The sequence below is a fragment of the Lemur catta genome, chromosome 14 (assembly GCF_020740605.2).
Source record: "Lemur catta isolate mLemCat1 chromosome 14, mLemCat1.pri, whole genome shotgun sequence".
NCBI classification, from domain to species: Eukaryota; Metazoa; Chordata; class Mammalia; order Primates; family Lemuridae; genus Lemur; species Lemur catta.
In genome coordinates, this window is record NC_059141.1 from 20,679,031 (window position 1) to 20,706,255 (window position 27,225).

The 27,225-nt window shown below is 40.8% G+C and overlaps 1 protein-coding gene across 1 annotated transcript in view; it reads right to left on the reverse strand.

Moving 5' to 3' along the window:
- Nucleotides 1–25,348, reverse strand: part of CFAP58 (cilia and flagella associated protein 58) — an 84,800-nt gene extending 59,452 nt beyond the window's left edge. Inside the window, exons 1-9 of the mRNA XM_045567859.1 lie at nt 25,202–25,348; nt 20,562–20,843; nt 18,340–18,488; nt 15,620–15,776; nt 14,605–14,799; nt 12,086–12,223; nt 10,018–10,177; nt 6,748–6,830; nt 3,430–3,621 (exon numbers count right to left, since the gene is read on the reverse strand). Of these exons, the coding sequence (XP_045423815.1) occupies nt 3,430–3,621; nt 6,748–6,830; nt 10,018–10,177; nt 12,086–12,223; nt 14,605–14,799; nt 15,620–15,776; nt 18,340–18,488; nt 20,562–20,843; nt 25,202–25,210 (1,365 nt within the window). The 5' untranslated portion in view covers nt 25,211–25,348. The remainder of the gene's footprint in view (nt 1–3,429; nt 3,622–6,747; nt 6,831–10,017; nt 10,178–12,085; nt 12,224–14,604; nt 14,800–15,619; nt 15,777–18,339; nt 18,489–20,561; nt 20,844–25,201) is intronic.
- Between the last annotated feature and the right edge of the window lie 1,877 nt (nt 25,349–27,225).

Sequence of the window (27,225 nt, forward strand, 5' to 3'; positions counted from 1 at the left end):
CCACCAGAAACCAACGCTCTGTAGTGGCTTCTACTCTCTGTCCTTCTTATCTCTTTTCTTCTCTTTGATTGTTATTATATTTAAATGTTTTTCTATGCATTCTAAGAGAACTCTCCGAGTTTGTACTCCGCTGATTGCATTTCCCACAACATCAGTTCTGTTCTTTACTGGCTTCAGTGTGGATTTTCAATCTGCTATGGTTTGCTTTCACTTTGTTTGGGTTTTGTTGATTTGTTTTTTAGCTTCTTCACAATTGTTCCTTATTCTATCCATCTCTTCCTTTTTGTTTCATCTTTGCTTTTTCCTAGAGATAATTCCATCTTGGACTTATTAAACATAACCCAGATGACAGTCCTATATCCTACTGGGGTCACCCTATCCTTAACAACAAGAAGTCCAGAATCCCTATTCTGGTGCTAGGAAGCCCAACATCCTTCCTGATATCTCTGAGAATTCTTGGAGGGATTGTATTTCTCCTACTCATTGTGGCTCTGGTTTCCTGTTGCCATAGCACGCTGGACTCTCAGTGGCATCTTGTCTCTTGCACATACTGTCCTTTTCTAGGACGTGTTACCTCACACACCATGCAGGCCCCTCAAAGTACAATCACAACTGCAGGGTTGATATAGCAGACTATCAGTGGAGATTTGAGGAACTTAAACCCAAATATTGGGCCGGGTGCAGTGGCTCACACCTGTAATCCCAGAATGGCTGTGTTCTTTTTACACTCATCATCTATCCATTTGTTTGAGAAACACTTTTTTAGTGCTATGTGCCAGGATGCTAGAAATAAAGAAATGGATAAGATAAAGTCCTTGTTCCCAAGAGCTCACTGCAAAGTAGAGAAAACCAATATGCAAACAAATAATTACACTAGAGGTTGGTAAGTGTCATTCCAGAGACGCCAACAAATCCAAAGAGTAGGACATGCCTAGCTCCACCAAGGGAGTCAGAGGAGGCTTGGCCTGAGCATTTGAGCCAGGTCTTAAAGGATGAACAGGAGTTTGCCATGCAGAGAAGAGGAGGAAGGACTTTCCAGGGGAAAAAAAGAGCCTGAAATCTATCCTATAGATCAGAGTGTCCCAACTTCTGTGCCTTGCCTGGGTTCCATGTATATACCACAATATTGATGCGCTCTACCCACAGATGGGCAGGTGGGACCTGGGCAGCTGGCATCCCGGGGTTAGTCCCCTCTAGCCCTGAACAGCTTCATCCCCTTATTCGAATGTGCCATTGATATGCAATTTTCTACCTGTGCTATAAGGAGAAAAATGTTAGAAAGCACTGCCTGAGGGAGCTGAGAGGTGACAGAGGTTCATAAAGCCAGAGTAATAATAAAACCACATTGGAATTTTTAAGAATTCACTCTGATGGTGGCATGGCGGCAGCCTGGAATGGAGAGAGCCTGCTTATCAGGAGGATGCAATAGGCGGCTGCAATAGATGATATTATATGGTCAAATATATTTGCTGCCTCACCCTACAAGGCCCTTCCCTTAGGAGGACCACACTTCCCCCCAGGATGTCAGCTGTGGCCATGTGATTTGCTTTGGCCAGCGGACTATGAGTGGACAGGCCCTGTGCCCTCCCCTTGTCAGCAGGAGCTCAGAGGGTCCTCTCTTCCCTTCTTTTCCCTTTGTCAAAAGGCCAGTGCATCCCGACACAGTCAGCCTAGAATGAAAAGAACATGAAGCAGGGCTGCATCTGACCCTCAAAGGCCATTAATGTGAGCAAAAAATAGATCTTTCTTGCTGCAAACCACTGAGGTTTGCAGGTTATTTGTTACAGTGTAAGATGACAAACACAGAACTTACGTGCTAGTACAAAGTCGAGAATTCGAGTGATTGACCTGACAACTAGTCCTCTCAGAGTCAGCAAATCCATCAGCAGAGCTTCTAAGAGGATTAAGTCAGAAGGGGAATATGCTGTACTCCAGTGGCTCCCAATCAGGGGTGTGAGAATCCCTTGGGGACCATTGTCCTGCCGGGGCTGGGTGGAGCACACACTGGTGCTCCTCCAGCATTGCTTCTGTAAGCATCTGCTCAGTATGAATTTAGTCTAAGTGGGAAGAAGCTGATTTCCTGTTAGTAAAGCTTGTTTCCCACTTTCTTTATGTGTACAATTAAAATGTTGGCTGTCGAACGGGTGCGGTGGCTCACTCCTGTAATCCTAGCACTCTGGGAGGCCAAGGCGGGAAAATTGTTTGAGGTCAGGAGTTTCAGACCAGCCTCAGCAAGAGCAAGACCCCATCCCTACTAAAAACAGAAAAAATTAGCCAGGCATGGTGGCATGTGCCTGTAGTCCCAGCCACTTGGGAAGCCAAGGCAGGAGGATCACTTGAGCCCAGGAGTTTGAGGTTGCTGTGAGCTAGGCTGACGCCATGGCACTCTAGCCTGGGCAACAGAGTGAGACTGTGTCTCAAAAAAAATAAATATATTGGCTGTCACCTTGTCATCTTCTTTGGGATTTCACTCCAAGAAACAAAACCAAACTTAAGTATGCAAGAGCATTGGTCAACACCATAGAATTTACTGTGGATTTCATGGAAGAGATGGAAGAGGGGGCTTACATTGCATAGCAGACGTTTTGCGGGGGAGTGAGAGGGGGGCACAGGGGTAATTAGAGCCTTTTCTCCCAAACTCTTTTCTCAGCCTCATAGCTAAAACTTTTCTGCATCCTCCAGCCCCCACCCCCATCCCTGGACCACTGTTCTGTGCCATCTGTAAATGCACTAAAGAGAGTCCTACTTTAACCACTCATGCTTAATGCAGGCGATGCACTAAGACAGCTGGTTAAAGTACAATCCACATCCCTAAGTCACTCTTGTAGTCATGTCCTTGAGCCTTCTCCCCCTTAAGCAGTTTACAGGAACTAGATCTAGAACTCAGCTCCCCAGTGTATGGATTTCCACTAGTGGCAGGGTTTTCTGTTCCCAATAGTTTTAAAACGAAAAATGCTCTGACTATGTGATGTATCTAGCTGATGCCAGTAGCTGCTTACATCTTAATTTGAGGTCCTTTAATTAGGTTGTCTTCTCCTAACAACCAGTTGGAATCCTTGCTCTGAGGAGACAAGAGTTTCAGTGACAGATGGGGAGGAGGAGAATAGAGGATTGAGAGATGATGATGCCACCAGCAGCCCTGGTGGGACCAAGCTGGGGACGCTGCGCAGCAGGGCAGCAGGAAGAGGGAAAATCCAGAAGCTGGAAGAAGTCCCTGGAAAGCAAAGCACACGTGCCGTCTGTTTCACAATTTGGCCCAGGACCAGCCGTGAAACAGCTTGTATTCCGTCCACATCATTACTCTTAAATCCTCACACAAACCATAAGCAGAAATCGGAATAACTGTTCTTTGCAGCAGTGTGTGACAATCAGAAATGTGCAGGAAAGTGTGTGCCTGTGCTCCACCCACCTCATCGCTGAGTGTCCTACCTTTCGGGTCAGGTCACTGGCTTCATTGATGTACCGATCTCGCTCCTTTTCCAGTTGAAAGATGATCTTTCTCTGCTTCTGAGCCTCATCCTTGTAGTTCTGGATTTCCTCCTCCAAGGTCCTCTTGGCTTGCTCATGGAGCTTTACCAGGTCTATCTGCTTCTGGGTCGCGTTGACTGCCTTAAGCATATTCTAAAAATAAGGGCAACAAAGCAGTCACATTACTCATAATGTTTGAGGATTTCTGGCTAAGTTTACCCCCTGACTCCTTCCTAAAATAACTAGATGGCTTGTCTTTTGGATGAACAAAAATAATCATATTCTCTAAGCTTATTTAAGAGCTTGTTATGTTAACTTTGCACAAGGCACTTTAAACGCACGTATAAGTGCACTTAGCAACCACAACATCCCTAAGAAATGGGCACTATGTTGCTCTCACTTTAGGAGCCGGAAACTGAGGATGAAGGGTTAAGCTACTTGCCTACAAGTTCACACAACAGAGAAGTGGCAGAGTCAGAATCTGAATCCATGGGCAGCTGACCCCAATGTCCATACTTTTAACCTCCATCCCAGCTCTAGCCTTTATCTCGTCAGGTTGGAATAACTGAACCTAATCACATAACTTGGGCTTTGACAACAAAGTAAGATACAAAATCAACTTATTAAAATGCAGATTCCTAGAATTAACATATGACCCAACAATATTTCACTCCCGGGTACATACTCAAAAGAAATGATAGCAAAAATGTGTACATGAATATTCACAGTGGCACTATTCACAAAAGCCAAAAGATGGAAACAACCCAAATGTCCATCAACTGATAAACAATATAGTATATCCATCTAGTGGAATATTATTCAGCCATAAAAAGGAGTGAAGTACAGACACATGCTACAACAGGAATGAAACTTAAAAACACGGTTGTGAGTGAAAGATGCTAGACATAAAAGATCACATAATGTATAATTCTGTTTATACAAATATCCAGAATAGTCAAATCCATAGAAACAGACAGATTAGTAGTTGCCAGGGGTGGGAGCACAGGGGAATGGGGAGTGATTACTGAACAGGTACAGGGTTTCCTGTTGGGGCGATAAGGATGTTCCGGAACTAGATAGTGGTGATGGTTGCACAACATTGTGAATATACTAAATTTCACTAATGGTAAATTTTGTGTTATGTGTATTTTACCACAATAAAAAAATTAGCCTAGTTTTTTCTAAAATGCAGGTGATGATGTTCCAACTTCAGAGTTTCTGATTCAGTGGGTCTGGGATATGACACAGACACCTACATTTTTTAAAAGGCGTATTGGTGATTTCTGATGCTGCAGTGGAAATGTCTTGGGTTGACTACCCAAGTTCCTCTGAAATACAGGCCTGATAGCACGGCAATCTGGCAACCACGCTCATGCAAGAGTGTCCACATCTTTAGCCACGACTGAATGGACTAAATGACCCTTCCCAGGGACTTTTGAAATACAGCCTTTAGATTTTCACAATTCAGTAGATGTAAATTCGGGAGCTGTTGGTGACAGCTATTGTTTGCCGAATGGACTGGAAAACAGAGACAGTCTTCACTGAGAGAAGAGTGAACCAAAAACTCGGCAGGAAGTCTACCGATGGAGAGAAAAGGCTTTCATTCCACGAGTGCTAGGCCAGGTTCCAACCAGTTGACGAGGCCCAGCTGTACTCTTGAGTTCCATGAGGCACCTCACAGTTGCTTCTCGAATCTCTAACCAACACAGAACCTGCAGCTAGGTCTGAAAGCCACTGGACTATACACCGGTAAAATGCTCATTAAACATTGGTTGGGTGACGATGTAGAAAGTAGAAAAGGCCAACTTTATTTTCAGGTAGGTGTTGCGTTAAACATTCATTCTGTAAAAGATAAAGCCACTTCAACGTGACACTGAAAGAACCAAAATATACTCATGTTGCTGCCGGTCAACACTATGTCACTCATTCTTTGGATGAAGGTGGCCTTTCAAGTCAGTGGGGAAAGAATGTACTACCAATAAAAGTTGCTTGTCTACCTGCAGAGTTGGGTGCTGTGCTAGGCACTAAGAATACAATGGCCAGGAAAGGAAAAAAAAGTATACCCTGCCCTAAAGGAAGAAATTGACATTAATCAAATCAAACAAACAAATATAAAATGACTGTTGTGCTATGTGTCTTATCGGGGTAGAAAACCTGTTGGTTGTTTACTGGTATTATAAAATATAAATGGTTCAAATGTTGTGTGTTAAAAATAAATTTAAAAATCTGAACCCAATATTATTGTTTTTATATACAAGTTTATAGAATAAAGGAATAGCATCCAGGATTATTTAAAAAAAACTTCAATGATTTTTTTAAAGAGGTTTTAGCATGTAAAGACCTAATCTCCTACCATTTCCTGAGATCCTCTAAATAGTCTACTTAGTTTAGGTTAAAGTATAGTCTATTTTGTTAATGTTTGTTCGATTCTGGGAAACCTAAAACAATAATGAAAGTCAGAATGAACAAAGATCAGCCATTTCTATTTGATGAGACAAAGCTGTCTTGGCCAAAAGCCATCATACCGTCCGCAGTGGAAGCAGCCTCCTCCCTCCACTCCTGGCCTGTAGCTTCTTCCTTCCTGTAGGAAAATTACCCTAAATACTTGAAAGTAGTTAATCTCCTAAACCTGGCTGTCAATGGATGGGATCTTCTGAAAGGGGGGTAGGGAAAAAATCCTCCTGCATTTAACGGAGAATCTCCAGGTCTCTGCCTTCAAGCTCCCCCACCCCTCCCTCAGCTTTGAGCCACGTGGAGCTCAAAAATAAGATGAGATAAGGACCTAGAACAACAACCAAAACCCACAACAATTCTGAAAAGATGGAGAAAAGCTTCGAAGTTTCATGTCACCAATCTGCCATTCTTATACCTAACACCTGAGAGTTAAAATCTAATTAGCACTCGCTTGTAATTTTTGGATTAGCAAAAGTTGTAGATTATAGATATTCAATTCAGAAATGTTGTTCAGCTGCTTAGGATGCCAAATAACACATCAGCAATGAAGACGGAATCCACAAATGCTGCTCCGAAATCCCCTGCTGGTTTATATGCTAATTCTCCAAAGTCTTTTTGTGTTCACAGGTGATAATGCAGTTTCAATTTATGGCCAGCAAATGGTAGACTGTAGGCGGCTGCTTAGAGGAAAATTAAGCACTATTATTTATTCCAATCTACTTTTGTTTGCCTCGGAGTTTTCTTTCCCTGTACAACTGGTTATAGGCAAATATTATAGCACTAAAGAAAGACATTTATTCACCAGCGTTACTGTAACAAACTCACCTTGTTCAGTATGTCCCTTTCTCGCAGAAGCTCATCCATTGCTTTCTTATCAAGTTCTGCTTGTTTTTTGGAAGACTCCACCTCTAAATAATAACAGAGGGAGGAAAATAATAAGTGCAGAGTCAACCTTAGAATCTGCCAAAGCCAAAGTGATAAAAAACTGCTTTACATGTTTGTCTGTTACTATAAAGCTACTATTCATTGAGTGTTATGTGATCTCCATTGTAATTCAGCGAGGTAGGTCTTCCTGTCCCACTAAACAGATGGAAACTGAGGCTTAAAGAAATTAAACCATTTGCCAAAAGTCTGAAGCCAAGAGGTGACAGACAGGGCTGAGATTAGAAACTGGGTTTGCCTGATTTTTTTAAAAGTTCTTGCTTTTTAAAAAAAATCCTTTGTACTATACAAGTAGAAATACAGAATGAAATTAGAGATACAGATAAACAAAAGGGAAAAAAATTTAAATCAACCACAATCTGCTTAGTATTTTGATATGTCTGTTTCCAGGCTTCTTCCTATGCAAATATATGTATATGTATATAAGTATAAACAAATAAATACAGAAATATAAATTTACTTATAAGTGCACACATACCCCAAAAGGAATCAGACTACACATACTATTTTGTAGCTTGGTTTTATAATTAACAAACATAGAATAAATGCCTTTTTGTTAATATATTATAAATGTGCATCAACATCAGAATATTTATTAACTTCATGGTTTTTCACTGTGTGAAAATGCATAACTTTTTAGCCAATCCCCCATTTTAACATTTAGGTTGTTTCCAATTTTTTTTTTTTTTTTTTTGTAGTTGTAAGCAATAATCCTGTCAAAATTCTTATTCATTTTTTTGTCTAAAAGAGGAAATCCTGGATCAAAGGGAATTTTTTTAAGACATTTCTCCCCCACTACCCGATTTCTCTCTAGAAAATTAATAGCAATTTAAATCCACACCCAAACAACCACTGGATATTACCATTCTCTTTGATCTTCAACAATCTGATTTTTAAAAACCAATATGTATTTAATTTGCATTTCTTTGAGTAACAGTGAAGCTGACTACTTTTTCATGTATAATGACCATTTATGTGTATTTGTTTTTTAAATTTCCCACAAATTTCCCTTTGCCAATTTTGTTTATCCTTTCCATGGATTTTTAAAAGCCCTAGAAAAAAGATGCAAACTCTGACAATCTTTTGGTCAATTTGCCTTTATTTATAGAGTCTTTTGCTACATAGAAAATTTTAACTTTTATTTCATTGAATCTCTGAATCTTGGCTTTATGGTTGAAACATTTAGTGTTAACTTTTTTCCCAAAAACATAGCTTATGGTCATGCTACCATTTTCTTAATAAGCCATACTGCACACTGGTATGAAAAAACACCTTAGGTAATAATCTTGGGTCTTTGCTGGTCTTTCTAATCTTTTCCATTGATCTGTTTATTCAGACATCATCACTACACTATTTGATTATTAAAGCTTTATAATACATTTAAACATCTGGTAAGGCAAATGTTCTGTCATCACTCTTTTTTCCCAGAATTTTATAGCTATTGTCATATGTTTATTCTTCTGGAGGAACTCTAGATCAGTTTCTGAATCCTATACAACATAACTCACTAAAATTTTATTAGAAAACTTAAATGTATGGATTAACTTGGACAGATTTGTATCTTTTTCCTATTGAATTCCCTCATCCAAGAACTCGGTATATCTCTCCATTTTTCAAGTCTTCCTTTATACCCCTCAATAAAATCCTGTAGCTTGTTTTATATATAGAACTTGAAGATATCTTGATAACTTTATTCATAGATATTTTATTACTTTAGTTGCTATTCTGAAAGGGGTTTTTCCCATCACATAGTCTGATTTGGGAGCATGAAAGAAAAAGCTATTGATATCTGTATATTTATTTTATAACCTGCCACCCTATTGAACTCTCTTGTTAGTTCTGCTAGTTTTTTAGTTCATTTCATGGGCTTCGTGGTAGAAAATCACAACATGTGGAAGACCCGTGCTTCTAACCATTATGCCCAATGCCACTCTTTGATCAGATACATCAAAAGAAAGAAGTCCCTAAGAAGAAATAACAATGTTAATGATATCTATAAAGTAATCAGAAGAGAGATAATGATGACTTTTGTATACGTGATTTAAGGATGAAGGATTAGGTTTAATGTTGAATGGATAAAAACAAAAATAAAATTCAAAGCTTAGAACTATTTCAAGCAAAAATGTAGAAATTTAAATGTGGGAGTGTTTGATAGTCCCTTAGCCAGTTACAAAACATGCTCTTGCCCTTCCATTTTTCTCCCTATCTGTCACTGAAGACGTTAGACTGCAAACTTGCTCTAGCGTGTAGGTATCCTGAGGGCAGGGTCCTCCATGCACCCAAGGCCTAGCACAGTGCCTGCACCAGTGTGTACTCAATTTGTTGAGTGGATGAATGGAGAAACTGTCAAAATAAGCTGCAGCTGCACCTCACCAAAAGGCTATTTCCTCATGTCTCTTAAAAGCAAAAATATCTGCACTTCTCAAAGACTTAAGTGACAAATATTTCTAATAATTCTATCCAGAGATTTAGCTTTTACCTAACTTTTAATGGGACAATGTATGCTTTTGTGCTTTTATGGAAGTTCTCTCAGTCATTTGTGAATGAGTGATGATTTATAACTCGCAGCAGCCTGCATGGGGCCGGTGGGGCACAGGTGTTCCTGCTTCACATACGCTAGGAAGAGTCGGATTCCATCCCCAGATTCTCCATCTCCAAGTCCAGAGCTGTTTCTGCCACACCAGATTTCACAAGTACACTGTATTTTTAATTATATCCTTATTCAGAAAACAGCACTATATCTGGATGATGATAGATGACACTTAATTAGCACTTACTGTGTGCCAGGTGCTGTGTGCAAGTGCTCTAAGTGTATTAGCTCATTCCACCCCCCAACAAACAGACGTAATGGAGGAGGAGCTAACCCTGGGCAGCTCTGTCTCCAGAGTTTGTATCCTCACTGAATCCTCTGTACCTCCCCATGGCACTTATTATAGCTGGGTAAAACAGGGGTTCATCACATGGTAAAGTACTAGCAGAGAAAAGATGTTAGAAGCCATTTACTTCTGTTCCACTGATTCTTGGTGCAACATTATCCCAGAGTGTTGTTTTACTAGTTTCATTTGGCATGGTTTGTGTTCGTACACATGAAGCCTTAATGACATTAATCACCAATGAAATGTTTACAAATTAATAAAGCCCAAAATGGTTTACCTCGCTCTAGTCCCAAGATCTGATTTTTTAGGGTTTCCTTGTGCTGTTCGACTTCTGCCTTTTGATCTTCAATCTGGTGCAATTTTTTATGGATTTGTTCTCTGATTTTGTTGAGCTTCCCAATGTCAAGGCGCATCTGATGAACTTCTTCCTCTTTGGCCTATAATTAGTGAGAGAGAATTAACCAGGACACTGAGCAAATAAAGGGCCAGTGACTGGACAATGATAAACTCAGAACCAATAAAAGGAAATTCTTCCCATGTCAGTGTAAAGTTGTTCTCTGAGATTACGTCAAAGCACAGTGTTTGGTTTTGGAAGAAATTGAAAAACCCTATTCTCTGAATAAAATATGTGACTATATAAGCTAAAAATAATACAAAGACTGAAGAAATCTGATGTTTTAAGGTACTATCTAATTGTGGAATCAAACAGGATAAGAATGCTGAGTTGGATGTATTAAAAATACTTGAATTGTGTATATGAATACTGTATTTGATTAGCAATTTTCATGAACTTATAAAATGACCCCTCTCAGAAGGTTATTGGCATGCCTTAGAATATTCAAACACTCTTTTGGACCCACAAGGCCCCTGGCACCCAATTGCATACACTGGAGAAGGGGTCCTCCTTCCTCCAAGCATGTTAGTCTGTGGGTGTCCATTCAGACAGGTGGACAGGGCAGTATGAATAGGCAGTCTACATGATGGCAAAAGGTACCAAAGAAGTAATCCTAACAAAGGAATGCACCAGATTTTTGTCTATGGGCTTCAAGTTTTATGGATCTTTTTAAAATTTAAATTAATTTTTCTTTAATTTGTCATTAGAAATGACTGGAAAAGCAGCTGGGGATTCTTCTGCAAACAAAGGTTAGCAATTATACCAGCTCATGACAGTCTCATGAGGAGACTGAAATCAGCTGTTCATTTATCCTCAGATTGTTGCTAGAGGCCGAATCCCATTCGGTTCTGATAACAGAAATAGTCCATCTTTCAAGATGCCCCATTCATGTTATCCAAGAAGAAAATTAATGGCCTAAGTATTTTTACTTTAATTTCAGCTTAGGGCTAATATATTATTTTGACTTAAGTAGTCATCTCATCTATGCTTCATTTTACGGCATTCTCATAAAGAATGGTTTCAAGTCAACCCATTCTAGACAGCTTTAAATGTTCCTCGGCCTCAGACCCTATAGGAGTTAGATTAATTGACCTTAAGGCCCCTTCTAATTCTGAGATGATCCAGTTCAGTGGTTATTAATCCAGACCCTGTGGTCAGACTTCAGAAAAATCCTGGAAACCTCTTATATTTCTGGGACGCATGCAACTCCAAATGCAAGATATGCAGATAAGTGTGTGTACATGTGCATGCTTTCATCAGATTCTCAAAAGAGACTGTGATAACAAAATGTTATGGTTCACTGCTCCGATCCATGTATTATTCTTGCTAGGCCACTCCTTTTAGGTCCGGCATTCTAACAGAACCAGAGTAGAGAAGACAGATTTTGTCAGAATTAAAGTAATAAACATAAAGCCACTCTGTTAAGCATGTAGGCATATCTGAGTATAAACTGTTATCCAAACTTAATTTGCAAGCACTGTTCAGTAAAGGCAAGGAAAAAGATGGGAAAACTATCTTGAAATGTACATAGGACAGAAGTGAAAATCATGATTCCATAATCCTATAAGTAAATGCTAAATAGTCCCGGTCCAGCCCCTAGCCCTCCCATCTCTCTTTGCTACTCACGCATATGAATGGTTTCTAGCTCTGGGCAACCGGTTACTTGCAAAGCTAATTACAGAGATGAACATCTGAGCTGGCTCTGAAAACCATTTGCATAACCACACGATCAAGCATCAGGTTTGTGATTTTATAAGTAAGAATGGAAGTTACCAAACTCTCTGCTTCTGGGCGTAAAGCAATGGCTGCAAAACCCGCCTCTGATGTGTCAAAGCACTCAGTGGAGCTAACACAGGCTATCCAACTGAGGGCTCCAACCACAAAGGCAAACCTGTGTTAATAGGTAATGAGGAAGAAGAGTTAGGGAACAGAGGTATCACTTGGTGTTTACTTTGAGCTCCAACGCCTTCTGCTGGTTTTCCTGGCTTAGCTGCTCACAAACCAAACTGTGTTGTTCGTTTTCTTGCTGAAGTTTAAAATTTCTCATCTGAAACTGCTCGAGTTCCTTTGCAGCTCTCTCATTCAATATCTGAAAAGTGTGGAACGAGCTGGTTAATGCTGTTTAATCTGATTACAAGACACGTGTATATGCACAGGAAGCCCCACAAACCTCCTGGGGAGATAACAACAACTCCACTGTTTTGTCTTTGTAGAAATTGTTCTTTATCCCTGATGAAAGCCCTAACGCACTCAAATATGATGAATGTTAAATGGCTGAAGAAAACGATGCCTTTTAATGAATAACACAGTGAGCGGAATTTTTTTCTGAGAGCCTTGGGAAGTCTTGTTCACAGGTGGTGGATAAATATTTTAATGCCTGTTTGCCATGTGGCTGGCTTCGCATACACAACAATTGCTATAATCATTGCAAATGAGCAGAGATTCAAATGGATTTTATCATCTGTGGGCTCAAGCTACATCTTCAGAAGCAAATCCTGCATTAACATGCCTACAACATTATCGTCAACAGAAGCGTTCACTAACATCAACACAGAGACAATTCCCTTTTAATCCAACTGAAGTCAAAATCATGGAACAGCAGTGGAGTGATTTGTATCTGCCTGACTTCAGTGTAGGCCAGATTTTCCACTTCCCTATCTAGACTATCCTGGGCAGACGTGGTTTTATAAATGCAAAGGATTATCTGTTAGGGGAATCATTTCTATTGGGGGAATATTGGAGATGTGCAGGGATAGCAAATGGACTGAAGGAAAAAAAACAGAAAGAGGAGACAGTTTAGGTACTTTCTCCAAAATATAACTTCCATGTATGCAAAAATTAAACATGAAAAGAATCCATCCAACTCCCCATCAATAGGGACTAAATAAAATATAACTAGCTATGCTAGAAATGAAATTGTGTTTTATACGAGTCCTGGATATTGCTAAACAAAGCACTATAGTTTTTTCCTGATGTCCAAAAGCCTCTCTCTTAAATTTCATGCTCAAAGAAGTCCCATGTTTTTTCTCCTGAAGACAGCACATTGTGAATTATCTATTTGACTTCTGGCTTTATGTAAAATTAATAAAGCAACTGACAAAAAAATGTGTTCTGATACCTATTTTTTAAAGTAGAAAAATGCTATATGTCTTGACAATTCTTTGGAAACAAACTCCCTGGAGAAAAATATTTTTAAGAAAAGTGTTTTCAATTATGTGAATTCCTTCTTTAAGAAATGAGAGAAGACATACTAAAATTACTAATAATTGTGTTACCTTAAACTGCTATAATAAGGGGGGATGCTAATTTTTTAAAAGTGCCATATTAAAAATGCATAAAGGCTGAGTATGGTTTCCTAAACTTGAAACTTAAAAATAAACCTGTTAAAAATAACTTATGGCCTGGGCGTGGTGGCTCACGCCTGTAATCCTAGCACTCTGGGAGGCCGAGGCAGGAGGATTGCTCGAGGTCAGGAGTTCAAGACCCCGACTCTACTAAAAATGGAAAGAAATGATTTGGACAGCTAAAAATATATATAGAAAAAAATTAGCTGGGCATGGTGGCACATGCCTGTAGTCCCAGCTACTCAGGAGGCTAAGGCAGAAGGATTGCTTGAGCCCAGGAGTTTGAGGTTGCTGTGAGCTAGGCTGATGCCACGGCACTCTAGCCAGGGCAATAGAGCAAGACTCTGTCTCCAAAAATAAAAATAAAAAATAAGAAAAATAAATTATGTTATCCTCATTCAATGGAATACAGTACAGCAACGAGAGTGAATGTTCTACTGAGCTCTGTCCAACAGAACTTTCTGCAATGATGTAAATGTTCCCTATTTCTGCTAATATTCTATCAATGGATTTAAATAGCCACCTGTAGATAGTGGCTGCCATAGTGGACATCAAGGGTCTATAACTACATGGCAACAACACAAATGAATTTCATAAACAGAGTGTAGCAGAAGTTAGACACAAAGAGTACATCCTGTAATATTTCATTTCTTTAAAGTACAAAAACAGGCAAAACTAATCTCTGCTTAGAATTCAGCATACAGGTGGCCTTTGGCAAGGAGGATGAATGGGAGGGTGATAGGGGCTTCTGGGGGGCTGGCAATGTTCTGTGTCTCAGGTTGGGTACAGGTGGCCAAGATGTGTTCGAGTGGTGAAAATTCATCAAGCTGTACAATTTGTGCCATATACACTTCTCTCTGTGTATATTATAGATCAATAAAAGGTTAAAAAGAAATTAATTAACCTGTTGGTGCTGGGGGAAAAAAGAGGGCATGACTGCCTCGAAAGAGCTGCTCAAAGACCAAATTGCAGTGCTCGGTGTTATGTGACCAACATCAGTGGTGACAGGAGTTTGCTGCTTTCCAAGAAAATGCAAAATGTGCAGGTGGGCCATGAACGAAGGCGCCATTCTTGCTTTCTCATCTTGTTGTATGACAGCCCCCAGTACAGCCCACACCTGACTCACCTTCTGCTCCTTCAGCTGCTGCTCCAGCCTCTGCAGCTCCTCCTTGCTCTTGTGCACGTACTGCTGCAGGGCCTTGATCTCTGTCTGCCTGCTGTCCATGTCTACCTGAATCTGCTTCAGCTCTCTCTCTATCTTTTCCTTCTTCCGAGACTCCCGCGAAGCTTCATTCTGACGTTGCTGGATTTCTTGTTGGAACTACAGGGCACAGAAAGGACAGGGAAGAAAAATATGACCCCTCACTATGGCAGGTCACAGCCAAGCAAGTTCCCCCTCTCCCAGGCCTGTCGTTGTCAGGGCAGCCATTTACATTTTCCCTGTAAAACAGACATCCTTGGGCCCCAGTGTTCAAGCTTTTCAGAAATATTCTGTATTGTTTTTCAGGGCCTTGACACCAAAAGTCCACCCTGATGGTGGGGAACAAATCCACAGGGGTAGTATAAAATCAATGCAGTATGGACCTCCAGAGTTCTAGGGACGTTAAACACAGAAAGGATTCATCCCATTCTCCACCAGTGGGGACCAAATAAAATGTTGCTGGCTATCCTAAGTAAGAAATTGTGTTTTGCATGATCCTGGATATTGCTAAACAGAACACTGTAGGTTTACCTTGATGTCTAAATTCTATGAAAAGCCTTTTTCTTATCTCATGGTCAGAGAAGTCTCATGTTTTTCTCTTGGAGACTGCACAGAAGGAGTCAGTTAGATGGCTTTCTTATAAAGGAGAAGGGTCAAAGGAACTACTTCTCCCATCCCTAGATCCTGGGCCCCTGATCTTCGCAGGGGACATGTTCTTGAGCCAGAATTGTAAGCAGAGAGTCCCTGCCTTAGTGACATTCTTAGACAGAGAATGCCTCTGGAGAGAACAAACCAGAGAAACAAGCAGAACCAAGGATGCTTCATTTGGACACAGATGCATAAATATGAGACAGGAACAAGATGAGAAGAGAGACTGGGGCAGGACGAACATCCTCTGGAAGGAAATATTCTTTCACTTGCCCTCTGCGGTGGAGCTGACCTGACTTATGGTCTGTTCAGCCTCTTCTTTGGATCGCTCTGTTTCTTGCTGCTGTTCTGTGACCTGAGCTAAGGCCTCTCGTAATTTCACCACTTCTGACAAGAGCTGGTCTCTCTCCTTTGTCACTTCTTCTTTGAACTTCAGTAAATCTCGGATACTAAGAAGGAAGAACACAGGAGTTGGACTAAATGGCCATCTGCTCGGGGGTCCTTCATATCATCCTCTGAGCTCGTTTTCACGGGAAAGACTTCAGGGCAATGATTAACACTATTCAGGCCTTAAAGAGGAAGATCTTTATGCCCTGACGTGGGAGCTGTTTGTGAGTTGTTAACTGAAAAGAAGTGCCAATAGTAATATGCATAGTATGATAGATTTTTTTTATTTTTAAGAAAATACAGTGTCTATTCATGTGTGTGTATGCGTGTGTGTTTTATAGGCATTTTTATAGAATCCCAGAAAAATAGATACCAGTCAGGTCACTGATTATCTCTGAGAAATTTACGGTGGAAAGTTGGGAGAGGGGATGGTACTTTCCACACTTCTGTATTATTTGAAATTCTTACAATAAGACTATCTTGCTATTGTTAACTCTTGTAATTAATCCTAAGGGTATGTCAATTTAAAAAATTATTTGTTTAATATATCCACTGGAGGGCTATGATCGTAGCTATAAAGCGTAGAATGAAGCATAAACATAAGCAAATGATATGCATTGCCAATTTTCTATCAATTTACCCAAAGAGATTAGTTTCTCCCAAAGGGATGCAGCCCACATAAAATGTTCCCAAGAACGAAATTTGGAAAAATCACTCGTGATGCCTGTTTTTGGAGAGTGTATGATAATATTCAATGATTTGAATTGTAAACCAGTTACTTCTGAATTTCAAAAACCATTCCGTATGATTTGGCATGACTTTCTGCAGAATTAGCACTTTGCGAGTGGGATCTGTGTCTGATATGACCTCTGCAGCAGAATGAATCTAGAGCAAGACAGCTCTTAGAGCGGAGAGAGCAGAGGAGAACTTGCACTGCAGACTCTTGCAGCTGACAGTTATCAAACTGTTCAAAACAGTAATTTGACAAACTTTATTTACCAAAACCTTTGATGTAACGTAAATGTCTATATAAGCTTTAATAAAGAATCTTCCAACCAGCACTCAAACTCTTCTCCAAAAATAAAACCTCAGATTCTAAGATTACAATGAAGAGAGACAGCTACACCTGGGCACATTGTTAAGGTAAAATTATGGACTGAGTAACTTCGTCAGTTCCCCTCTTCATCCTCCTCCAATGCTCATTACAAACGCCCCCTATCTGAATCAGTTCCTCACATTGCTCTTCAGTAGTTCCTCTGAATATGCTGGACTTCTTCCATAAGAAGATAGAATCCATCACTATATGGATCACATTTTCTGTTTGTTTTTCCTATTCCCTCCCCACAACAGTGGTACTTAGAACTAGCTGTCAGTGTTGAATCGGTGCATCAAGAAAGCATAAGAAACCAAGAGAGCAACATTAGATCTGGTTAAGGATGCCCAAGGAAGTATGTGCTCATTCCTCCTTCATTAATTGATGTGATGTTTTGCATGCCCTGCCCAGTGCTAGACTCCTGGAAGCACTATATGGGTGTCTTCCTTCAGGGCATTCACAACTTAATGGTTAGAGAAGCACATCAACAAATAATTTTAATATTACACAATATGATCAGTGCCACACTAGAGGTGTCAGGTTCCATGGAAACACAGAATGCAGTGATTTTTCTGCCTGGCCATCAGGGTCTGGAGGTGGAGAAGAGGTTAGAACAGTGCTGCTGATGGAGATGATGGTAAGATGGTGTTTGAGATAGGTCTTAAAGGATGCATAGGAGTTGACCACCAGGAGGATAAAAGAAAAGGCATGGTGAGCATAGAAAGCAGCATGTGCAAACGCATGAAGGTATGGGCAACATGGTGGGCTGGACGTGAGGCTAGAGAGGCTGACTGGGGCAGATTCATGAAGGTCTCTCACCAACATGCTCAAAGTCTGGGCTTTATCCTTTGGGCATGGGTAGCAATGGAAAGTGTTAATGCTGGGGATAGGTGCATATGTATAATGTATAGTATATCATTGTGTTTCAGAAGCATCAATCTGGTAGCAATGATGGAACAAAGTGGGAGATGTCTGCTGCAAGCAGGGAGACCAGTTAGGAGGCTACTGCCAAACCAAGTAGAAAATACAGGGAATGAACCAAGACAGTAGCACTGGTGACAGGAAGGAGGGAAAAGTGATGCTTAGAAGACTGAATCGATAGACGGAGCTTTAAGGATGAAGGAGTGGGCAGGGTTGAAGAGCTGCTCTGTTTTCTGGCCTAGAATGGGGGGCAGGGGAGGTGGTATTGAGACTAATTGTGGGGGAGCTGGGACTCTGAGCAGAGAGGCAGCCAGTTCCAGCCTACACAAGTTTGAGAGAAGTAAACCTGAAATGTGTACTTATTTTGAAACTCTATCACTGATGCTTATAAGGCCAGAAGTTTAATATAACCACAGATTAGAAGTTCTTCGGTGTGGAGAAAGAAAGTATTAAAGACTATAGCAACAGACAGAAAGCAATCTCTGGGAACGGAGGAAAGGAGAGTTTTGTATCACAGAGAACATTCATGAAGACACTGGCAAGCCCCAGGCTGTCTGCTGAAGGCCTCTGCAAAAGCAAGTTCAACACGCATCGGGAAGGCTATGACCTACTTGCTATCCTGGTCCATTGACAGTCCAGACCCCTGCTCCACTAGTTTGGTCAGGCTCACTATTTCCTCTTTCAGGGCGAGAATCGTCTCCTTCGCCTTCTGCTCCTTATCATAGGCTGAGTCCACCATCTTCCAGGCCTTTTCAATTTCCTGGATGGGCCATGGGATATCAGTGAGAAAAACCAAACTGGGTTCCAGATGCAAAGTAAACTAGCAAGTAGAATAACACCATGACTATAGTGTAGTAGCAATATATGGGGATAGAATATGATATACTATACATTATACATTATGCATACATGTGTATTAACTTATTGAATTGTTCAACATGAGCTAGTCAATAGTAAACAGTGCCTTTAAAGAGAGGGACTGGTAAAGGGTATTTTTTTCTTGTGTAGGTGACTGTGGCCACAAGGGTCACACAGTTATAAGACTTGCAAAATTAAAAATAAAAGCTTATGTGCTTTTCAAGTCCAGATATTTTGTTTAAAAATAAGTGTTATCACATAAGGAATGATCATAGACTCAAGCCCTAAATTGATAGATTGAATTGAACCTGCTGATAGATTTGCAAATAAAAAAGGTATTTGTCCTCAGGTCTCAAGTGAGCTCCTGGATGACAATGTGAGCTCTAGAACAATCCATAGCAATGCTGTTCTTCCCTGTTACCCAATTGTACACAAGAACCTTGGTAATTCCCATTTTCAGAAACCCAAACCCAGACCTTCTCATCAAATACTTACAGGGGGAAAACAAAATCCATAGCAGGGAATGGAAACAATGACTCATGCCATTTTGGCTTCCTAACTGTTATGAAATGTGATGTAGAATATTAACATAAATACTTAAAAGTGAATCACAGCCATTCAAGTAACATAGTTAAGAGTTGCAATAGCCTTGAGTTTCAGACCACCACTTAACTTTCTTGCAAAATTTTGTCAAGTGTAATGTGAGTTTATGCAGAGAAGAACCTATAAGCATTAGGTGAAAATATTCCACTTTTATGTTGACAAGTAAAAAAATTGGTAAAAGAGTGTACTTAATTTAATAAATGAATACTCACTATTACATGAGACAAAGAGATTACTCTTGGGTAACAACAGCACACAATTTAGTGATTCAAAACAGAATACACATTTGTGGGATATGTTCTTATATATCAACCTATATCAACCATATGTACTATTTTTGACAAAATAATGAAGGATATTCAAATTGAAATGTGATTACATAAAGTTTTATCTAAATCAACTTCACCAATTATATTTTAATCAATTCATGACTTCTATTTCCAGTTTTTAAATTTAAAACGCAGTTTTTTTCCCATCATAAAATGAATTAAAGCCTTCTTATGTTGGTTTTTCAGCAACTAGAAGAAGAAAATGACAATAGAGAAAAAAATGACACTAAAAAAAAAAAAAGTAGTTTCTAAGAAAACAAATAACCCATATTTTGTACTGGTCATGAAAATTAATTTGAATTGGGTGACATCTAAATGCATGATATCAAGGGAATTATCTAAAAAGTTTATAAATTATTTCTCATGACTAGGGCTTCAATTATAGATTAATTATGAAGCTTTAATTAATATGTTTCAACATCTTATCGCCCTGAGATCAACAAGGAATATTTATGTTTTACCTTCAAACCAATGCAACACACTTGAGAATTAAACAATACAGTGTAAAACAAAGCCACACTTCCTCAATGTCCCCCCAGCCCGAATCCCTGGTCTCCTATTTGAGAAATTGGGAGGATCCAGTGGGAAGCACACAGGTGCCAGGAAGAAAAGTCATGAAATTACTATCTGGGAATTCTCAAGGCAATCTCTCCTAAAACAGGGGAAAAATTGGAAGTATGAAAATATCTTTCATAAGCTACCATCACAAGATAGTTAATTACTCATCTTGCATCAAATCAAACAAGACATGTTGAGATTCCTAAAAATGCATTTACTTACCTCTAAGTCTTTTTGCCAACCCATTATTTCCCAGAAACCAAAAGGTTTGGTTTATTTTCTGCATGGTGTAATTATTTTCTGCATGGTGTAAATCACCTAGGCTAATTATTTTTTCTAAATGAACAGTATTCCTTAGGCTTAATGAATATATAGGTTGTAAATTTTTACCTAATAACTCATTTACTATCAGCCTAGAGCTGCCAATATAATGAAAGAATGCTGTTTTAAATTCAGGTCGGTTCCATTTCTAGAAGATCACTGACCTTCTTCAGGGACGAGATGGTTGTCTGATCATCCTGAGAGAGCTTCAGGGCAGTGGCGACCTTCGCGGAATTAACCACGATCTCCGCATTTAGCTCTCTGCATTTGGCCATCAGACGCTTTTCATTGTCGTAAGACTTTCTCATGACGGCATGAAGCTTCTCATATTCAACCCTAAATTTTTCCAGACTTTTGTCTCCTGAAAGTTCACTGAGAACTTCCTGAAAATCCTTTTCGATTTCCTCAAATGCAGTTTCTTCCACTGCTAGTTTTTCACCTTTTTCCTGTGTAAAAGAGCAGGGATGGGAATGGGCACTGTAACATTCACACCATTGCTATCAAGGAGTTACTGCTATTATCCCTGAACAAAAGGCCTTCATACAAGCAAAGTAAAAGCCACTGAGAGGCAGAGAAATTAAGCTATATGTTGGGAAGAGTCCTTCTTCAACCCCTGATGCATTTTTCATATATATGTAATATATATGTACATACATACACACATTATATGCACATACATTATATACATTATATCCATTATATATTCATACATATTACATATGTATTAGATATATACATTGGGATATATTATATTCAGAATATATATACATTAAGGTAATAGTATTTCCTACCACATGATGTTGCTAAGGATTAGATTAAATGGGATCATTAAGGTTAAACACTTAGCCAAATGCCCAGCAAACAGTAGGTATTCAATGAATTTTGACAGCTCTTATGATTATTCCAAACCCTGATCTCTTTTCATTGCGACCTGCTTCTTACTGCCCCCAGAACTGCAGAAGGGAGCCATGGCATAATTAGGTCAGACATAGGGAGATCTTGGCATAGATATCATGAAATCGTATATACTCACAGTGAAACCCACCTAAAAGATGAAATGTTTCCCCAAAAGAGATTCCATCATTTTTATCCCTTAAAAAAAATCAGGCTAGGTCATCCCCATCAGTCTACTGAAATGCCCCTATGCAATGCTTATGGGCCTTTTCCACATTTGCTTTCCATAATTAGCTGGGCAACAAATTACTTAAAAATATAATCCCAAACATATAGATGTAATTCAAGCAAATCTGGCTATGACTTAGATGAGAATCCAGGAGTTAGTCATATAGGGATTTTTATTTCCCTACAGGTATGGGTTGAACTGTGTTCCCCAAAAAGGTATGCTGAAGTCCTAACCCTGTGAATCTCACTTTATTTGGAAATTAAGATGAGGTCATCCTAGAGTACGGTGGGCCCTAATCCAATATGATTGGTGTCCCAACAAAGAGGAAAAATCTAGACACAGATAGATACACACACAGGGAGAACATGAAGATGGAGGCAGAGATTGGACTGAAGCAGCTGCAATCCAAGGAAAGCTAAGGATTGGCAGCCACCCCCAGAAGCTAAGGAAGAGGCAAGAAAGAATTATGCTCAGACTCTCAGAGGAAGCATGACCCTGCCACCACCTTGGTTTTGGGCTTCTAGCCTCCAGAACTGTGAAACAAGAAATTTCTTCTGTTTTAAGACACATAGTTTGTAGTATTTTGTTATGGCTGCTCTAGTAAACAAATACACCTACTTCTTGTTAGGTAAAACACAATAATAAAAAAGAAATGGTATGGTTAATATATTTATTCATTCATTTAGCAAATACTTGTTGAACACCTGCTATGTATAAATTCTGTGATGGAGTGAGATACAAAGATAAGGAATAACAGCCCGTCCACAAGGAATTTATACTTTAATTGCTGGTGGAGTATGCATGCAGATAATGAAAATATAGAATTTGGTCCCTGCAATAAAATAAAATCAAAGTTCTATAAGAATACACAGGAAGAGGAAATTACTCCCAGCAGCAAGAATAAAACAAATTTCATAAAGGAAATGGCATTTGATCAGGCCCAGAAGGAAGAGTGGAATTTTCACAGGTGAATATGAAGAAAAAGGGCATTCCCAGCACATAGAAAACCTTGGGCAAAAGCTCAGGACCACGCAGGCATCCAAGGCGGCTGAAGAGGTTTGACAGAGGGCTGGAAGGAGAAGACTAGCCAGGGAATTAGGGACAGACTGTGGAGGGACTGAATGGTATTCTAGGGAGTATGGACTGCATTATTCTGCAGGCCACAGAGAACCTCTCAAGACTTTTGAGCAAAGGACTGACAAGGTCTGCAAAGCTTTAATTATGTTTGCAACATTATGCTTTGATATTCTACACTAAAAAGGGCTTTGACATGAACACTCTGTTGCTAATTTAAAAAACCAACTAAGACAATCTCTCTTCCCAATAACAAAGTAAAATTCCAATGCACCCTGAAGAATTTGAGTAAGTACTCTAGTTTACCTCCTGTTTTGACAAGCCTATCTTGCCCAATATGGAGAAAGTCTACATATTTTGGGTTTTCAAAAACATTCATATTATTAATTAAATCTCTAAAGATGACATACAAGCAAAACACAATCTTTGGAGATTAAAATAGATGCAGAATCACAAGCGTATCTATTTCATTTTGTATAGCAACGATAGTACTAATTTTAAATTCAACAGAGGTTTTTCTTCTTTACTAAAAGCAGATTATTGGAAAGACCCCAATGTAGTAATCCCATGAAAGAGGGAAAAATCATATTAAGGAAATATGGTGCTGCTGCTGCTCTGTGCTTCTCCCTTGTTGATGCTAAACATAAGCACGCACAAAAATTTATCACAACAATGTTCTCGGTTCCATCCCTGTAAATGGTATTAATGTCAACACTTGATCACCAGCCTAATGATTTGTTTGCAGATCAAGTTTTCCCTGTATACCTGGGTCTTAGTACAGGAATGAGAAAAACACCAAAGAAAGAAAAGTTTTAAAGAAACTTTTATGAACAAAAGAGATTTGTTCATATTGTCATTAAATAGCATACTAGTATTAAAAGCAAAGCAAAAATAATCTCTTAGCTGTGACCAATAAACAGTATCTACACTGTTATGGCGTATAATGGGATCTATGCTGAAAGCATGGTGTGAACAGGAACTGGTCAGAGAGGAACTGTGGCACTCTTATATTCTATCACCTATCCACTGAGTGTTCGCTATGTGCTGGGAATACCAACTAGTGGAGAGAAAGATAAGGAAGAAGGAAAAGAGAGCTTCAGTATCAGATGAAGCCAAGGTGGAAATAGAGAACTGTGAAAGCAGAAGCCAGGAAAAGTTGGCTGAGATCAAGTGAGAAGAGAAGCAGGAGAAAGGAAGAAATGAGAGGAGATAATGAAAGGAAAGGGAAACTGGGAAATCATTAGTTCATAGTGTTGGTATCTGGGGCTTATATACGGAGAATGAAGAATGAAAGAAATCAAGATGATTAGTTGGGGAGAAGAGGAGGAAACACTCCAAAGCAATAATAGAAAAAATAAAGAACTAGGAGGCACAAGAGGAGGAAATGGGAAGAAAAGATATATGAATGAGCACGGGTAACGGGAGAAGTGATGCAGCCACAGCAGCAAGGATGGCAGAGAGAGATGGGGTGATGGAGCCCGGGGGTTTGAAAGGGACTTTATGACAAGGAAAGGAGGGAACTGCTGACCACAGGAAGATGGACTTTATAAAGGGAGAGTAGAGGTGGAGGAAATGGAATGATGAGGGGATGTGAACGGTGCAAACGAGACAAAGGAGCAGCTGGAATAGGGGTGGGGGCACGATGGTGCTGAGAGAAGATGGGACCAGGGCTGGCCTCATGGACATGAGACCTATTCAGTTGCACAAGGCCCCTTGCTCAGAAGGGCCCCACCCTTGGTTGAATTCTCTGCTGTCCTGTCTTAAAATTCTTAATAATTTTTGAAGATGCTTTATGCTTTCATTTTGCACTGGGCCTCGAAAAATCACATAGCTAATCCTGGCTGGGACTGACCTTGGAATGGGGGAGGGAAGGAGAGCTTTGATGGGGCCATGAAGGATTTGGGTAGGGCCACGGGGGGTGGGGACTGTGAATGACAAGTGATGGCAGGGACCCAAGGCTGTTAAGGTTATAAATGAGGGGGCTAATGAACAGTAGGGCATCATTGAAGGGTTGCAGAAATGACCCCTTATTGTGGCAGCTGAAGATGGTGTGTACTATGAGGGAGGGAAGCGAGGCTACAGCATGTTCACACTGGGGCCAGTGACCACACAGGGCAGTGGTGATGGGCTGACCGGCCTTAATGAGGAGTGTAACACAGGTGACCGTGCTAGAGAATCAAGGTGTGATAAGGGGACAAGAGCCAGTGAATAGCGGTGACAGTGGGTATCTACGCAGCCTTTGTCCAGGTTTCCCTACTCAGGTGAGACATCGCCAATATTTCTATGTGAACCTCTCTTATGGTATCACCTCACTGTTCAAAATCTAGGGGTGGATGCATGTCATGTGTGGATTTGGGAACTCACGAATGTCCTAACGAGCTTAGCACAGCGCCAGTGAAATAGTGGCGGCGGGGGTGTCCACTCAGTTGAAGGAGGTACAGGAGGTAACGAGCCAGAGGGAGAAAGGTGGGGAAGTGCGGGTGCAGGTGGGGATAGGATGTTGACGGAGGAAATACTGGAATCAGTGTATGTGACAGTCGACAGCAGGAGGGGGACAATGGGGAGGGGTCGAGCGAGGGGCGACAGAGAAGGGCGCTGACTCCTGACCTCCGCCATCCCGACGCTCTCTGGGGGCGGCCTTAGAGGCTGCTATGGAGATCGCAGAAACCGGGCCGGAGTCCGGAGAAGGGGCTGTGCGCTACTCCCAGCGTCTAAAGCGGCGACACGCTATCTCTACCGCCCGCCCGGGGCGAAACCCGGCGCTCTGCGCGTCCTCCTGTCGCCTGGCAACCGCCACGCCCTCTAGGGGCGCTTGCAGAAATTCGAAGGGGAAGAGTTTCTGCGGCCGTCACGTGGGCGGTGCTCCCTAGAGAAATATGCAAATATATCCTCAATGGGGCGGGGCCAACGAAATGAGGGGGCGGTGCCTCTGGGGGCTGGGCGGAGTCCCAGGGTGAGAGCCGGAGTTAGAGACACTGGGGAGAAGCAACCCAGAAAGGGCGGTGGGGGACACCGGGGAGCCAGTTACGGGGAGCCAGGGACCAACGCCCAGAAGGCAATGTGGACCAGAGGGCTCCGGATTAGAGCAGCACCGGCAGCTACACTCCGCCCTCTGTGACGGCGAGGAATAATCTCAGCTCCAGTCATTTCAACCCTGTAAAGCAGCTTCTGTGTGCCAGACACAGAGGGGAAACTACGTTAGAGAAAACACAGACCCGCCTTCAAAAGGTTTAGTCACAAGGGTGAGAGGAATAGGGTGCAGAGCTTAAGGCACCCTGGAAAAATTTATGCAGAGCCACATCGCAAAAATCTCCCGTTGACCTGGGGCTACCCTCCCAAGAGCAATTCTTCTCCCTCTCCCTCTCCTGAGCAACTGAACAGTTCTCACGCCCGTGAAGCCAGCCCTGGTTCCATCTTCTCTCAGCACCCCTATTCCAGCTGCCCCCTTGTGTCCTCTGCACTGTTCACATCCTCATCATTCCATTTCCTCCCTCTCCGTCTCCCCTCTCCCCTCTCCATCCACTTCCTTTGGACTTCAGACACAGAGGGTTGAAGTAATTAAACTCCTTGGTTCATGAAATGTGCAAGATTCCTCTATGGTTTTATTTATTTTTCCCCCTTTAGTCCGTCCCATCCCTACTCCCAACCCTCGTCCTCAGCCCCATATGCATTCTTGCTACTGTGCTTCCATATGTATTTTTGAAAAATGTATAGCATTTCTATCAGGCATTTTTTAAAAATTTAATAATGATATTAGACTTTAGAGATTACCTTGTTTTCTACTTTTTTCACTCAATATTCTTTTAAAGGATTTGTCCTTGTTGCAGTTGGTATGGAAATCCTAGTTCATTGCTTCTGATTGCTGCACAGCATTTCATAGGGGGCATCCAACACATTTTACTCTCCTTCCCCCACTGGTAGATAACAAGGCTGCCTCCAACTCTACAGCACTGCAAACAGTGCGGCCATGATCATCCTTGTCTGTGGTCCCTTATGGACCTGTGTGCAAATTCCGCTGAAGTACACGCCAAGGAGTGAGATTGTTAAAGTCATAGGGGATGCACGGGGCCATCACATTCGGTTATGCAGCTGTGTCCTGCACAAAGATTCTAGCCAAGGGGCCAATAAGGGCTTAAAAACAGCCTCAACTCTCTTTCCCATGTCATGTGCCCTGCTAAAGAAAGATGTGTCCTTTTTTTTTCCCACAAAAGCTCTGTTCCCTAGCCAAGTCATGAACCTAGAATGCTCTGACTATCTAGACGGTATGCCTTTTTCAGACTCTTCTGCCCAGAAGTGAACACTGTTTTCCAACTGCACAAAGATGCCTAATAACCTAGCAAAAGCCCTGTGGAAGTACTGTACTGTAAGATTGTGTACCAGAATTACTGTCCTATACTGCACTCCAGTGTGTTGTACAAGGTTTTTGTCCCAGACTTCCATCCTTTCCAGCATGTGGTAGTTTATTTATCCATAAACACTCTTATAGTGTTTACTAAGTGCCAGATTCTATTCTAAGTGCTTTATAATACAAATACTGACTCCTCTAATTATCCAATTTTCTAATTTCTGTCAATATGATAAAAGTAGTATCCGCACATTTTTGCTTTCATTATCACTTCTGTAACTACTAG